Genomic DNA, 12,636 nt, shown 5'->3' on the forward strand with positions numbered 1-12,636 from the left:
AAGTACAGAGACAAGAAACACTTTTGCATTTAATCTTTACTACTAACATTTTCTCTATCACTTTTTTAAATCTAGAACAGGGGTCCAGCAAACTAGGGCCCTCAGGCCAAATCCAACCCAGTCTGTTTTTTATTTATTTATTTTATTTTAAAAATTGGAGTATAGTTGATTTAAAACGTTGTGTTAGTTTCAGGTGTACAGCAAAGTGAATCAGTTATACATATACATATATCCACTCTTTTTTAGGTTCTTTTCCCATATAGGTCATTACAGAGTATTGAGTAGAGTTCCCTGTGCTCTACAGTGGGTTCTTATTACTTGTCTTATACACAGTCATGCGTATGTGTCCATCCCAAGCTCTCGATTCAGTCTGTTTTTTAAAATAAAGTTTTACTGCATACAGTCACACTGACTGGTTATATATCATCCATGGCTGCTTCCCAGCTACCAGAGCTGAGCTGAGCAGTGGCATCGGAGATCACATGGCCTGCAGAGCTGAAAATACTATCTGGTCCTGTACAGGAAAAGTTTGCTGACATCTGCTCTACAAATCAACAAAAGTACAATTAGGGGACTACCCTGGTGGCGCAATGGTTAAGAATCCGCCTGCCAACGCAGGGGACACGGGTTCGAGCCCTGGTCCGGGAAGATCCCACATGCCACGGAGCAACTAAGCCCGTGCACCACAACTACTGAGCCTGCGCTCTAGAGCCCACGAGCCACAACTACTGAAGCCCGCGCACCTAGAGCCCGTGTTCCGCAACAAGAGAAGCCACCGCAATGAGAAGCCCACGCACCACAATGAAGAATGGCCCCCGCTCGCCGCAACTAGAGAAAGCCCACGCGCAGCAACGAAGACCCAACTCAGCCAAAAATAAATAAATAAAATAAAATTTTTAAACGGTATAATTAGGACCTAAGGAGTTTTGAGTATGTTACTTTTGTTTTTAATGCAATTTATTTAATTGTAAGTTTATATAATTTAATTTTTAATGATGTTCTATCTAACAATCAGCCCACAAAATGCCCTGAAATTTAACAATCGGGTCCCGCAAGCCGGCTCCAGGCCACCACTGGACAGAGGATGAAAAGGACAGGGGGCTGAAGCTGCCCTGCCCCAGGCTCTCACCTATAGAGCCAGGAGAAAATCTGTTGTGCGACCTCAGTAAGCCAAGCTGTTCTCTGGCCAAGTGGCCACCCTGAGTTGTAGGTGGTGTCCAACTCTGGGAGGAACTCTACAAAGACATGTGTGACCTAATTCCCACTTTCCAGAAACGTCTACTGCTAATTTCTGACATGCACCACCTAACAGTTTTTTATCTCTTCAAAAAAAAAAAAAAAGCAGCCATCAATCAAAAAACAAACAAAATCAGAACAAGTAAGATACGGCCTAACAACAGCACATGTAAAACAGACCAAGGGCTGTAGCTGACTGGGACCCAGAAGGTAGGTGGTCGGAGGGGTTGCCCTGATGCCCAGACGTGGGTGATGGAGAACAGCCAGCAAACTGTCCTGCCTCAGTGTGGACACCTGGGACCCACATTCTAAACCTGAGACTGTGAAGCTGGCACCAGAGCGGGCATGTGAGGACGTGCTGGGCCTGGAGCTGAGCCTCGAGAGTTGGAAGACTCTTGGGGACGTCCTGCTCCAGAGCAGACTCAGGCGGCCGAAGGAAAGGGCAGGTATCCTGCTCAGTCCCAAAGCCAAGGGCTAAACTGTCAGCATCCCCCATCAAGGGGAGGAAGCCATGTGACCATGTGCAGCAGACGCTATGAAAGGCATTGAGGAGGGACATGGTTAAAGCAGGTGACCAATGAGGCTCCTTCTCTCCAAACCTGTGATGCAGGCGGAGGAGAAGCGTGGCTGGGGTCACCTAGATGGAGGGGGCCTGCAGACCACTCTCTGAGCAGAATCACCCACTTGGAGGGGCACCAAGAGCTGCTCCCAGAGGTGCCCAGGCCCCAGCTTTCACGTGTGTTTGCCTGGAAACCGAGGCCAGACTCCAAGTTGGCTTCCTCCCCCTTCAGAGGCAGTTATAGGCTGAGTATGTCCCCTCCTGCCACCAAATTCCTGTGTTGAAGTCCTAACCCCCAGTATGTCAGGATGGCACCGTATCTGGAGACAGGGTCTTTAAAGAGGTGATTAGGTTAAAATGAGGTCACTGGGTGGGTCCTAATCCAATAGGACAGGTGTCCTTGTAAGAAGAGGAGATTAGGATGCAGACACTCACTAAGGGACGACCATGTGAGGACACAGGGTGCAGACGGCCGTCTGCAAGCCAAGGAGAGAGGCCTCAGGGGAAACCAACCCTGCCTACACCTGGATCTCCGATTTCCAGCCTTCAGGACAGGGAGAGAAGGGATGTCTGTTGTTTAAGCACCCCACCCAGTCTGCAGGCTTTGTTAGGGCAGCCTCAGCAGACGAAGGCAGATGCTCTCTACCAACTCTGGGGGAGAGACATGCCAGGACAGGGGATGGCAGCCCCGCCCTGGGACACCCCCCGACACCCAGACCAGCAGAGCTGGGGGCCCGCAGCAGGCTTAGGGGAGGGGTAAACTGACAAACGCCCTGCAGACTGGTCATGAGCTTGGCTTTTGGAACTCGACATTCACTTTGTTCTTCAGTCGCCCCGTGAGAAGCTGAAGCACCGCGGGATCAGCCGGCCGGTGAGCAGGCCGCGTCCCACACCTGGATTCCGTGGCATGTGTCAGACGACCACGGGAGGCGGCCGGTGCCCACGAGAGCAAGGCTCTGGGTTTCCTTCAGAGTTCCCAGTCTGCCCAGCTGGGGATCTTCTGAAACCTGTCCCACCAGTCAGGGAGGGGCACACCTGTGGTGACAGAGCCGCTTTCACAGTCCGGGCTGGGAACACCCTTCCCCCTCCGCACCAAGGGCTCAAGGTCTGCTCAATCCACCGTTGGATTCCTGCACTCCCCCCTCCCCCTAAACCTCCCCCTTCCTACAGATCTCTGGTGGGGGGTGGCACCTGATGGGAAGACCACAAGAGGGTCTTCTCCCCCAAACAGCAGAGCCTGGTCCATGTGCCTGGGGCCTATGGAAGGCCCTGAATGTGACCATGACCCCAAGATGCTCTGAGAACGAAACTATCCGGCAACCATGTGCCAGTTTCCAAAGCTCTTGGGAGCAGGACAGAGCCAGGCCCGGAGGGATGCAGCTGCAGGAAGCACGGCCTGGTGAAAGGAATCCAGGCCCGAGGAGGCCGCCTGGAGGTTTCTGCCCCAACAATGGGCTCTTATTGTTAAGGGTGGGGCAGGGGCAGGACGTGGGAGTTCAGGATGTCAGCCACTGAGCAGGCCATCATGAGGTCAGTCGCTCGGTAGCCCTGGCCGCAGAGGTGGGGAAAGGCGTCCAAGGGAACTTCTAAACACTCAGCCCCTGGCACGGGCCTCTGCAGCCCTGGTTCTGTGGGTGCCGAGGTGCACTCTGCAGCGCTCAGGGACGCTTTCCTGCCCACCTGGGCCCGGGGTAGAATCTGACTCTGCCCCGGCAGGGTCAAGGGGCAGCCTCTGGGGCCGCAGCGGGTGCCCCGCGGACACGCAAATGCAGCACAGAGACCTCACTGCAGCAGGGCCCTCAGCAAACAAAGCAGGTTTAGCTCTTGTCATTTTGGGGAGCACTGTCTGATGTGGGGTGCTGTTCACACAACCACTGGGTTCACCCCCCATTCAGACACTGCCCACCTGGGGCCTTGTCACTGGGCCCCGCCGTGAGTGAGCTGGTGTCTGATAAGAGAGCTCACAGGCTCTCCCCTTCGGGGCCCACGGGTCCCCTTTTCTCTGCGCTGGAACTTCCCCATCCCCACAGCAGGGGTTTTCACGGTGAACTTGGGGTGCCATAGACTTCTCTCTTCCTCCAGAGCCTCCAGCAAATGCCAGAGGGTGGGTGGGCACGTGGGCCGGGGGTCATGCCCACACCTATCCCCACTTCAGTGCAGCCAGAAGAAACCCAGAGGCTGCTCGAGGCAGCCAGCTCGGCTTGGGCTCCACTTCTGACGCAGCAAGATGAGGCGCCCTAGCCTGACCTCCCCCCACAATCACAGGACACACCTGGCCCAGCGGCGAGGGGACAGTCCGTGACCCTGCCGTACTGGTTCAGAAGAAGCCCACCACCTTGCAGGGGAAGAGGGGCTGAAGACTGCTTTCGATAGGCAGGTCACCTTCTGCAGGGGGACAGAGACGGTTTCATGCTTATCTTATCTGAAAGGAAATGACCCCGCCCATAGCCGCTGCAGGCTAAGCTGCCCAGCCCTTTCTTAGGTGAGAACTGCAAACAAACGGCCACAGATGCTTATCCACATGCATGTAAAATATGGGTACAGATTTAGAAAACAAACTTGCGGTTACCAAAGGGGAAAGGGGGGTGGACAAATTAGGAGTTTGGGATTAACATAAACACACACACTATATAAAAGAGATAAACAACAAAGACCTACTGTATAGCACAGGGAACTATACTCAATATTTTGTAATAATCTATAAGGGAAAAGAATCTGAAAAACAACATAAATATATAATGGAATCACTGTGTTGTTCATCTGGAACTAACACGACATTGTAAATCAACTATACTTCAGTCAATCAATAAAATATGTGGTGTCGGTATCATGGCGCCTCCACAGCTAAGACACAGTAGAAAGGGACTTATCACAGGGCTTTCCCTGAACACAGAATATTCTCACACTTTAAAAATGCGGCAACATCCAGAAGAGTCACCTCAGAATGCTGTCGGAATCAGGGGATGTGAAACCCTTGGGTGAGACTTTGAGGAGTTCCAGGAGGTTTATCTCGACAAGATCCTTATTAATTACAAAAGGAAAAAGAGTAACTGTGGTGGAGAACTGGCAGATAACACCTTGACCAAGCAATCAAAGTGAACATCACCGGGAACGGAACAAATCAAAGTCGCCAGCCACCACCAGGTAGGAAGCGAGAACAGGTTTCTGTGAGATTCCAGCCCAAGGTGCAGATCCTGAATCCACTCCCGAGGAAGCATCAGGCAACCCAGGTGAAGGGGGACATCCTACACAATAACGGGCCTGTACTCTTCAAAAAGACCAGTCGTGAAACACCAAGGAAGATGGAAACACTGCTCCCAACTGAAGGAGGATAAAGAGGCATGAAAACAAAGTTCCTTTGCTATCGGCGACCTTATTAGACAACTGGCAAAACCTCAATAGATCCACAATCAGATTTTTTTTTACCAGACACACACACATATTTTTTTCTTTTTAGTTGCTTTGCCTTTTTCCTTCTTCACATGACACAATCAGATATTAGCACTGCTCCACGTTACTCTCTGCTTTGGGGAGGTGTACGTGGTCACGCAAGAGACTGTCCTTGCCTTTTGGAAATACATGCACACTGAAGGATTTAGGAGTTGGGGGCATCAGGTCTGTAACTTACTCTTTTTTTTTTTTGTTTAATTTTACATTTGGCTGTGTTGGGTCTTCGTTGCCGCACGCGGGCTTTCTCTAGTTGTGGTGAGCAGGGGCTACTCTTTGTTGCAGTGCGCGGGCTTCTCATTGCGATGGCTTCTCTTGTTGCGGAGCGCGGGCTCTAGGCGTGCGGGCTTCAGGAGTTGCAGCACATGGGCTCAGTAGTTGTGGCTCATGGACTCTAGCGTGCAGGCTCAGTAGCTGTGGCTCACGGGCTTAGCTGCTTCCCGGACCAGGGATCGAACCGTGTCTCCTGCATTGGCAGGTGGTTTCTTAACCACTGCACCACCAGGGAAGTCCCTGTAACTTACTCTTACATGGTTCCAGAAAAAAAATAATTGGAGAGGATAAATAAAGCTAACATGGTAAAGTGTTAATAATGGGGGAAATCTGGAAAGTTAAAAATAAACGATTGTCGAATTATCTCTCAGTTTAAACAATTATTGTCAAGGCCAAGAGACACGATGGAATCCTAAAAGGGGCACTGACCTTGAAGTTATCACCCTGAGCCTCCTGCGAACAGCTCTGTGGCCTTGGGAAAGTCTCATCAGCTGTGGCTGGAGGGTGACCATCTCTGGGTGAGTCCCCTGGGTTATGGAGGATCAAAGCGTGATCCTTGCAAGACCTCAGGAGCCTGATGCAGCTTGTGATGACAGGCAATTTCTCTGAGGATAAAGTCTAAGCTGCCCTCCTTCCCCAATGAGATAAAGTCTTTCTGTAAAGGAAACTATGTCAGGCATTATGATGGGGTCCCAGAGGCCATGCAGGCGCTTTGTGCGAACTTGCCTACGACTCTCTCCAGCCTCCTGCGGTGCATGGCTGCATTTAGTTTTATAGATGGCTTTCCCCACTTAACGTTGTATCATACCATTTAAAAAATATATGACTTATAGAGTTCATGGCCAGTATTTAATGGCAGCATAACACTTCTGGGTGGGGTGTAGTCTATAATTTACTGATCCCCGATTTTTTGAACATTTAGGTTGCTTTCAAATTCTCATCACTGTTCTGGCTAACATTGCCACGCAAACTCCTCTGTACATCCAACTTTGCATGTAATCTGGTTTATCTCCTTAGACTAGATGCCTATAAATAGGATTGCTGGGATCAAGGGGTATGAACCAAATATTTTCTACATGGATTATTCCAATTTACATGGCAAATAATAATGTAGGAAAACACCAGTTTCATCTGCATTTATCACATTAGTATCCTGCCTTACTATTTTTTCCCTCTAATTTAATGAGAAAATGGTACCTCATTGTTGTATTGTTTTGAGTATTCATGCTTTTACTATTTCGTCAGAATGTCCTTTGTCGGTTTCTCAAGATATTTGTCAGTTTTTTTTAAAAAATCAACTCATAAGAATAGAGAGAGCAACCTTTTGTGTTGTCATATTTTAAAATATTTTCCGGGGGACTTCCCTGGTGGTCCAGTGGTTAAGAATCCGCCTTCTAATGCAGGGGATGCGGGTTTGATCCCTGGTCAGGGAACTAAGATCCCACGTGCCGCGGGGCAACTAAGCCCGTGTGCCGCAACTACTGAGCCCATGCGCCACTAGAGAGCCTGCGTACCACAGCTAAGACCCGACGCAGTCAAAAATAAATAAATATTAAAAAATAAATAAATAAAAATAAAATATTTTCCAAGACTGGAAGGTTTGAAGAAGAGAACTGATTTGCAGTCATTTGAAATGGTTAGCGAGTGGTGCCTGGGCAGCGAGTCTGAAGATGAGATTTCCCACGCCAAGAGGTCCTTCAGCAGCAACGAACTAATCCTCCAAAGAAAGACACTGAAGAGTCCTTAGCAATACAGTCTGGGAGGATCTAGGTCAATACATGAACCTGTTGGACAGGTCTTACCAAGTCTCACACCAGCAACATGAGTGCCGACTTCTGACGAAATAAACTGTCAAAGTCCCTTTCTAGCTTGGATACAAGTAATTTTCTTTCTTCTTTTTTTTTTTTTTTTTTTAAGAAGCAGGTGGATCACATTCAACAGACAAGAGGAACAATTCGCTTCCTTTTTATGGCCACAGAAGGACACATGGGCTTTCTTAGGAGGCCTTCCCTAAGCATCACAGAAAACATCCCTAGAAGTGAAAAGAAAGGTTTCTTGGGAAATGTCTTTTCTATAGGAGCTGCACCAGGTTCTCTTTATCACTTGAAAAATACGTTGTATTCAGTATTTTTCAAAAGAGGGGGAAAAAGACAAGAGAATCTTGCAAAGAAAGTCTTGGGATCCTTTTCAAGTACACGTGAGCTCCACGCTGCCCACAGCCAACCAGCCTGCCAAGGACGGGGTCTCCGAAATGGATGGTGGGATCAGGTTGGATGTGTGGGGGGGAGGCAGCCCCTCTCTCTGTGGGTCTCTGCAGCACCTGAGGCACGTCTGAATGGCTCGCTACAAACATTTTGACTTGAACAGCCCAGAAGCAGGCCGTTTAGTTTCCCAGGGACCAGCTGGCCTCCATCCAACGGCTCTGAGACCTGGAGGTCAAGTGACTCTTGCAGGCTTGTGACCTCACTGTTGTGACACCCAGGTGACCTGTCTCTACCAAAGTGCTGACTATCTTCAGTCCCTTGGAAAGAACTCAAGTATTTAACAGAGAGGACCTATAATTAGGGCAGCATTTGGTACTCCTATCTGGAGGAAGGAGAAGAGGAAAGAAGCTCTATAAAATTCCTGCCTTGGGTTCACCAGAGGACACCACCAGACGTTTGAATCTTGAAGTTACACCAGGAAGGGGCCAACCTTCTTCCATAGATGAGGGCTACTTGGATGAGACCCTTCAATGCCAGGGCAGGACAAGGCCTTGGTTTTCTCTACTCTCAGAGACTCCAGGCCGCTGGCTGCCCTCTTCCAGACCAGCCTCTGCCTCTGACCTCAATTTCAGAGTTGCTGAACTCCAGAAAGAAAGATAATCTAGAACAGAGATAACAAGAGATTGGGGCCTGAGGTTTAGAGACGAGCAAAGATACAATACACAAGACTGTCCTTCCTAAATTTTACAGCTGAAGCACTGCCTCTGGCACAGGGCTGGGTGGAGGACAGCCTGAGAGTGGCTGAATGCACCACACCTAACTCATCCCCCAGCCTGGCCAGGTGCTTCTCCCCATCCCCATTGTCAGCAGAGATGGCAGGAGCGCACTGAAGCAGGAGGCCAAGGGCCCAGAGTGGCCTCGCCAGCTCTCCAGGTGCTTCCAAGTTACCAGGGCCGGGCTCTGAGGGCGAGCTCTGCCCACCCCCCCACCCCCCCACCCTCCAGGGCCTGCGCTAAGGCGCCCACCTCACTGGGCGGCTAGGGCTGGGGCCGCCTCAAAGGGGCGCCCCCTGCGGCGATGTTCAGGACAAGTTCATCTTCCCGGCAAGCCTAGCGTCGTCCCGCTGGCGCAGGGCCGTCCCGGGACAGGAGCAGACGCTGCCCGCCGGGCGCCTGGCCAGGGGTCCAATCAAGACGCAGGGCCCAGAGGGTGGCGAGGGCCACAGGGGCAGCAGACAGGATCCAGGCAGGGGTCACTGGACCCGAGGGAAAGCAGCGTCGCCGCCACCCACCTGACGACGTGGAAAGCACAAAGCAGGCGGCCGTCTCCGGGGCCGCGCGACGTGCGGACGATGCTAAGATACAGGTAGAGGGCGATGGCCACCGTCCAGAAGAAGGAGCTGGTGTTGGCGAAGGTGGAGAGCGCGCCCTGCAGCACGCAGTCCCACGAGGGGCCCTCGAAGTCCTGCAGCACCCCGTAGAAGTAGGAGGCGGCCGAGAGCAGGTCGGCCAGCGACAGGAAGAGCAGCAGGCGCCGCGCCCGGCTGCGCAGGTCGGGCCACAGGCCGTGCGTGGCCACCAGCAGGCCCGAGCCTAGCGCGGAGAGCGCGCACGATAGCAGCACCACGGCGCGCTCCGACGGCACCAACTCTGTGGGGGGCGCGGGAGGTGGCATGGTCAGGAGCGGAGCGGGCCGGGGCCGGGGCGCCGCGTGCGGCCACCGCCGCCGCCGCCGCCGCCGTCTGGGCACAGACCAGCGAGCGGCTCACGCCCCGGTGCCCGCTCCACCCGCGTCTCGGCCCCTCCCGGGCCTTCCAGGTCCGCCGCCCAGCGGCCCAGCGGCCACGCCCCACCCCTGTCCCTAGGCCCCGCCCCCGCCACGCCCCCGCGCCCTCCACGCTCCACCCCGCGGCGCCCACGTCCCGACCACGGCCGCGCCCCGCCCCGCGCCCCACCCTCGCCCTCACACCACGCCTCTGCGTCCTCCACGCTCCACCCCGTGGCCCTCACGTCCCGACTTCGGCCCCGCGGCCGGCCCCTGAGCCTCTCCCGCGAGCCCCACCCACGCCCCGGCGCCGCGCCCCTGTGCCCGGGTCCCTAGGCGCTCCCCGCAACCCCCGGCCCCATCCCCAAGGCCCCGCCCCTGCCCTCCCACCACACCCCTGGCGCCCTCGCTCCACCCTGCAGTCCCCACGTCTAGTCTGCAGCGCCGCACTCCCTCCCCCCACCCCACCCCACCCCACCCCACCCTCCAGAGGTCTCTGCTCTTGCCAGCCGAGTAGGACGCCCAGTCCTGGGGAGGGATGCACTGACAGTTTTTTAGGGCTAATATTACCTTCTTTGTTTACGGCTAGCATGTGTGCGGGGGTGGGGAGGTATCTTGGCGGGGTGGAGGCAGTCTTTCCACTGGTAGCAACAGCAGCTGTCAAAGTGATCCTCGTTCCTTAGGCAGCCGTACCGGAGGTGTGCGCTGGTAGGGTGGCGGTGGTTACTTCCTGAACGGGGAGTTTCCAACTTTTCTTACAATGAGCACGCTATTTTGTTAAATAAAGCTTATTGTGTGAAATTGTTTTAAAGAAATTGAAACATTAATTCCCAATTTTACTGGGTTTTTTTCTTTTTTGAAAATTTCATTTTTAAAAAATTGGGTTACCATTCACGTGCCGTAAAATCGGCCCTTTTAAATGTACAGTTATTTATAGCATATACACAAGTTTGTGCAACCATCCTCATTATCTAATTCCACAGCATTGTTATTGCCTCAAAAAGAAACACAGTTGTGTCAAAAGAGAGGTAACAGGTCCCAAGTGGTGTCACTTGTGCTAAGTCTCGTCACCAAACCAAGACTTCATACCTAACCTAACTGCGGTTTCAAGCTCTCCTACGAATGTAATCTTAACCAGTCAGTCTGGAATTTCCTGGTCAGCACTAGTGAAGTAATCCTTCTGGTAGATCCCTGCCATCCCCCAAAGGAAGGCGACCTTGCCTGAAATACTCAGCTCTTTGCTAGACTCATTTCCTTGTCCCATCTCTTTCTGCCTGTAAAAGTCTTCCCTTTTGAACGGCACTTCAGAGCTCCTTTCTATTTGCTAGATGGGACGCTGAGTGATTCATGATCAGTGAATAAAGCCAATAAGATCTTTACAATTTACTCAGTTGATTTTGTTTTTTAACAGTAGTCACTCCCCCCCCCCCGCCCCCCGAAACTACTAATCCACCTTCTGTGTCTATGGATTTGCCTCTTCTGGGCATTTCACAGAGATGGAATCCAATAGGTGGTCTTCTGTGACTGGCTTCTTTCACTTAGCTTGTTTTCAAGGTTCATCCACGTTGTGGCATATATAAGTGCTTCATTCCTTTCTATGGCTGAATAATGTTCCATTGTACGGATATCCCACATTTGTTTTTCCATTTATCGATTGATAGCCATATTTTGGCTATTATAAATAATGCTGCTATGAGCATTCATATACAAGTTTTTGTGCGGACATATATTTTCAGTTCTCTTGGGTATGTACCTAGGAGTGGAATTGCTGGGTCATATGGTTACTCCATTTTTAACTTTTTGAGAAACTGCCAGACTTTTTTCCAAAGTGGCCGCACCATTTTGTATTCCTACAGCAATGTATGAAGGCTCTAATTTCTCCACATTCTCCTAACACTATTTATCATCTGCTTTTTGATTCTAGCCATCCTAGTGGTGTGGTGTTTCATTGCGGTTTTGATTTACATTTCTCTGATTAACAGTGATGTGGAGCATCTTTTCCTATGCTTATTTTCCACCTGCATATCCTCTCTAGAGAAATGTCTGTTCAAATCCCTTGCCTATTTTTAAAATGAGTTGTATTTTTGTTATTGAGCGGTAAGAGTTCTTTGTATATTCTGGATACTAGACTTATGAGATACGTGATTTACAAAAATTGTCTCCCATTCTGTGGGTTGTCTTTTCATTTTGATAGTATACTAGGAAGCGCAAAATTTTTATTTTGACGATGTCCAATTTACCTATTTTCCCCTCTGGTTGTTGTGCTTTTGGTGTATTATCTTTGGTGTCATATCTAAGGAGCCAGTGCCTAATCCAAGCTCATGAATATTTACACCTATGTTTTCTTTCTTCCCAGGATGGCACAGCTTTGGTCACTGTAGCTTTGTAGTAAGTTTCCAAATGGGGAAGTGTGAGTCGTCCCACGTTGTTTTTCTTTTTCAATATTGTTTTAGCTGTTTGGTGCTCCTTGCAATTCAGTATCAATTTGAGAATCAGCTTTTCCATTTCAGAAAAAAAAAAAAAAAAATCCAGCTGGGATTTTGGTAGGGATTGCATTGAATCTGTATATAAACTTGGGGGAATAATGCTATCTTAATAATATTAAATGTTCTTATCTATTCCAGGGGATGTCTTTCCATTTATTTAGGTCATCTTTAATTTCATTCAATGATGTTTTGTAGTTTTCAGTTTACATTAGATTTGATTTTGCATGTGATTCATAAAAGGCAAAGTTTATCATCTGCATAGATTATCTTTTTGCACCTAACTTTCAAAAACATTGTGTTATGAACTATGCATACTGACAAGTACCTAAAACACAAATGTACAATCTGATAAATAATTATAAAGCAAATACCCACCCAGAGCAAGAAATACATTACCAGCACATCAGAAACCTCCCCCCCAAGCCTCTTTCTTCCCCCTTAATCATTTTTCTGCTTTTCAAAAACCATTCATGTATGCATCCCTAAACAAAAGAGTATAGTTTGACTGTCACTGAACTTCTTTTTTTTTTTTTGGCCACGCCGTGTGGCTTGTGGGATCTTAGTTCCCCATCCAGGGATTGAACATGGGCCCTCAGCAGCAAAAGCGTGGACCGCCAGGGAACTCCCTGAGCTTTATGTAAGTGGAATAACACCCTATGTTCCCTTT

General features: G+C 50.3%; 1 protein-coding gene across 1 annotated transcript in view; it reads right to left on the reverse strand.

Moving 5' to 3' along the window:
• The window catches only part of SLC2A5 (solute carrier family 2 member 5), a 60,486-nt gene extending 50,982 nt beyond the window's left edge, over positions 1–9,504 (reverse strand). Inside the window, exon 1 of the mRNA XM_059912172.1 lies at positions 9,011–9,504. Coding sequence (XP_059768155.1) covers positions 9,011–9,393 — 383 coding nt within the window. The 5' untranslated portion in view covers positions 9,394–9,504. The remainder of the gene's footprint in view (positions 1–9,010) is intronic.
• Positions 9,505–12,636: the final 3,132 nt, after the last annotated feature.

This window comes from Balaenoptera ricei, chromosome 1 (assembly GCF_028023285.1).
Source record: "Balaenoptera ricei isolate mBalRic1 chromosome 1, mBalRic1.hap2, whole genome shotgun sequence".
NCBI classification, from domain to species: Eukaryota; Metazoa; Chordata; class Mammalia; order Artiodactyla; family Balaenopteridae; genus Balaenoptera; species Balaenoptera ricei.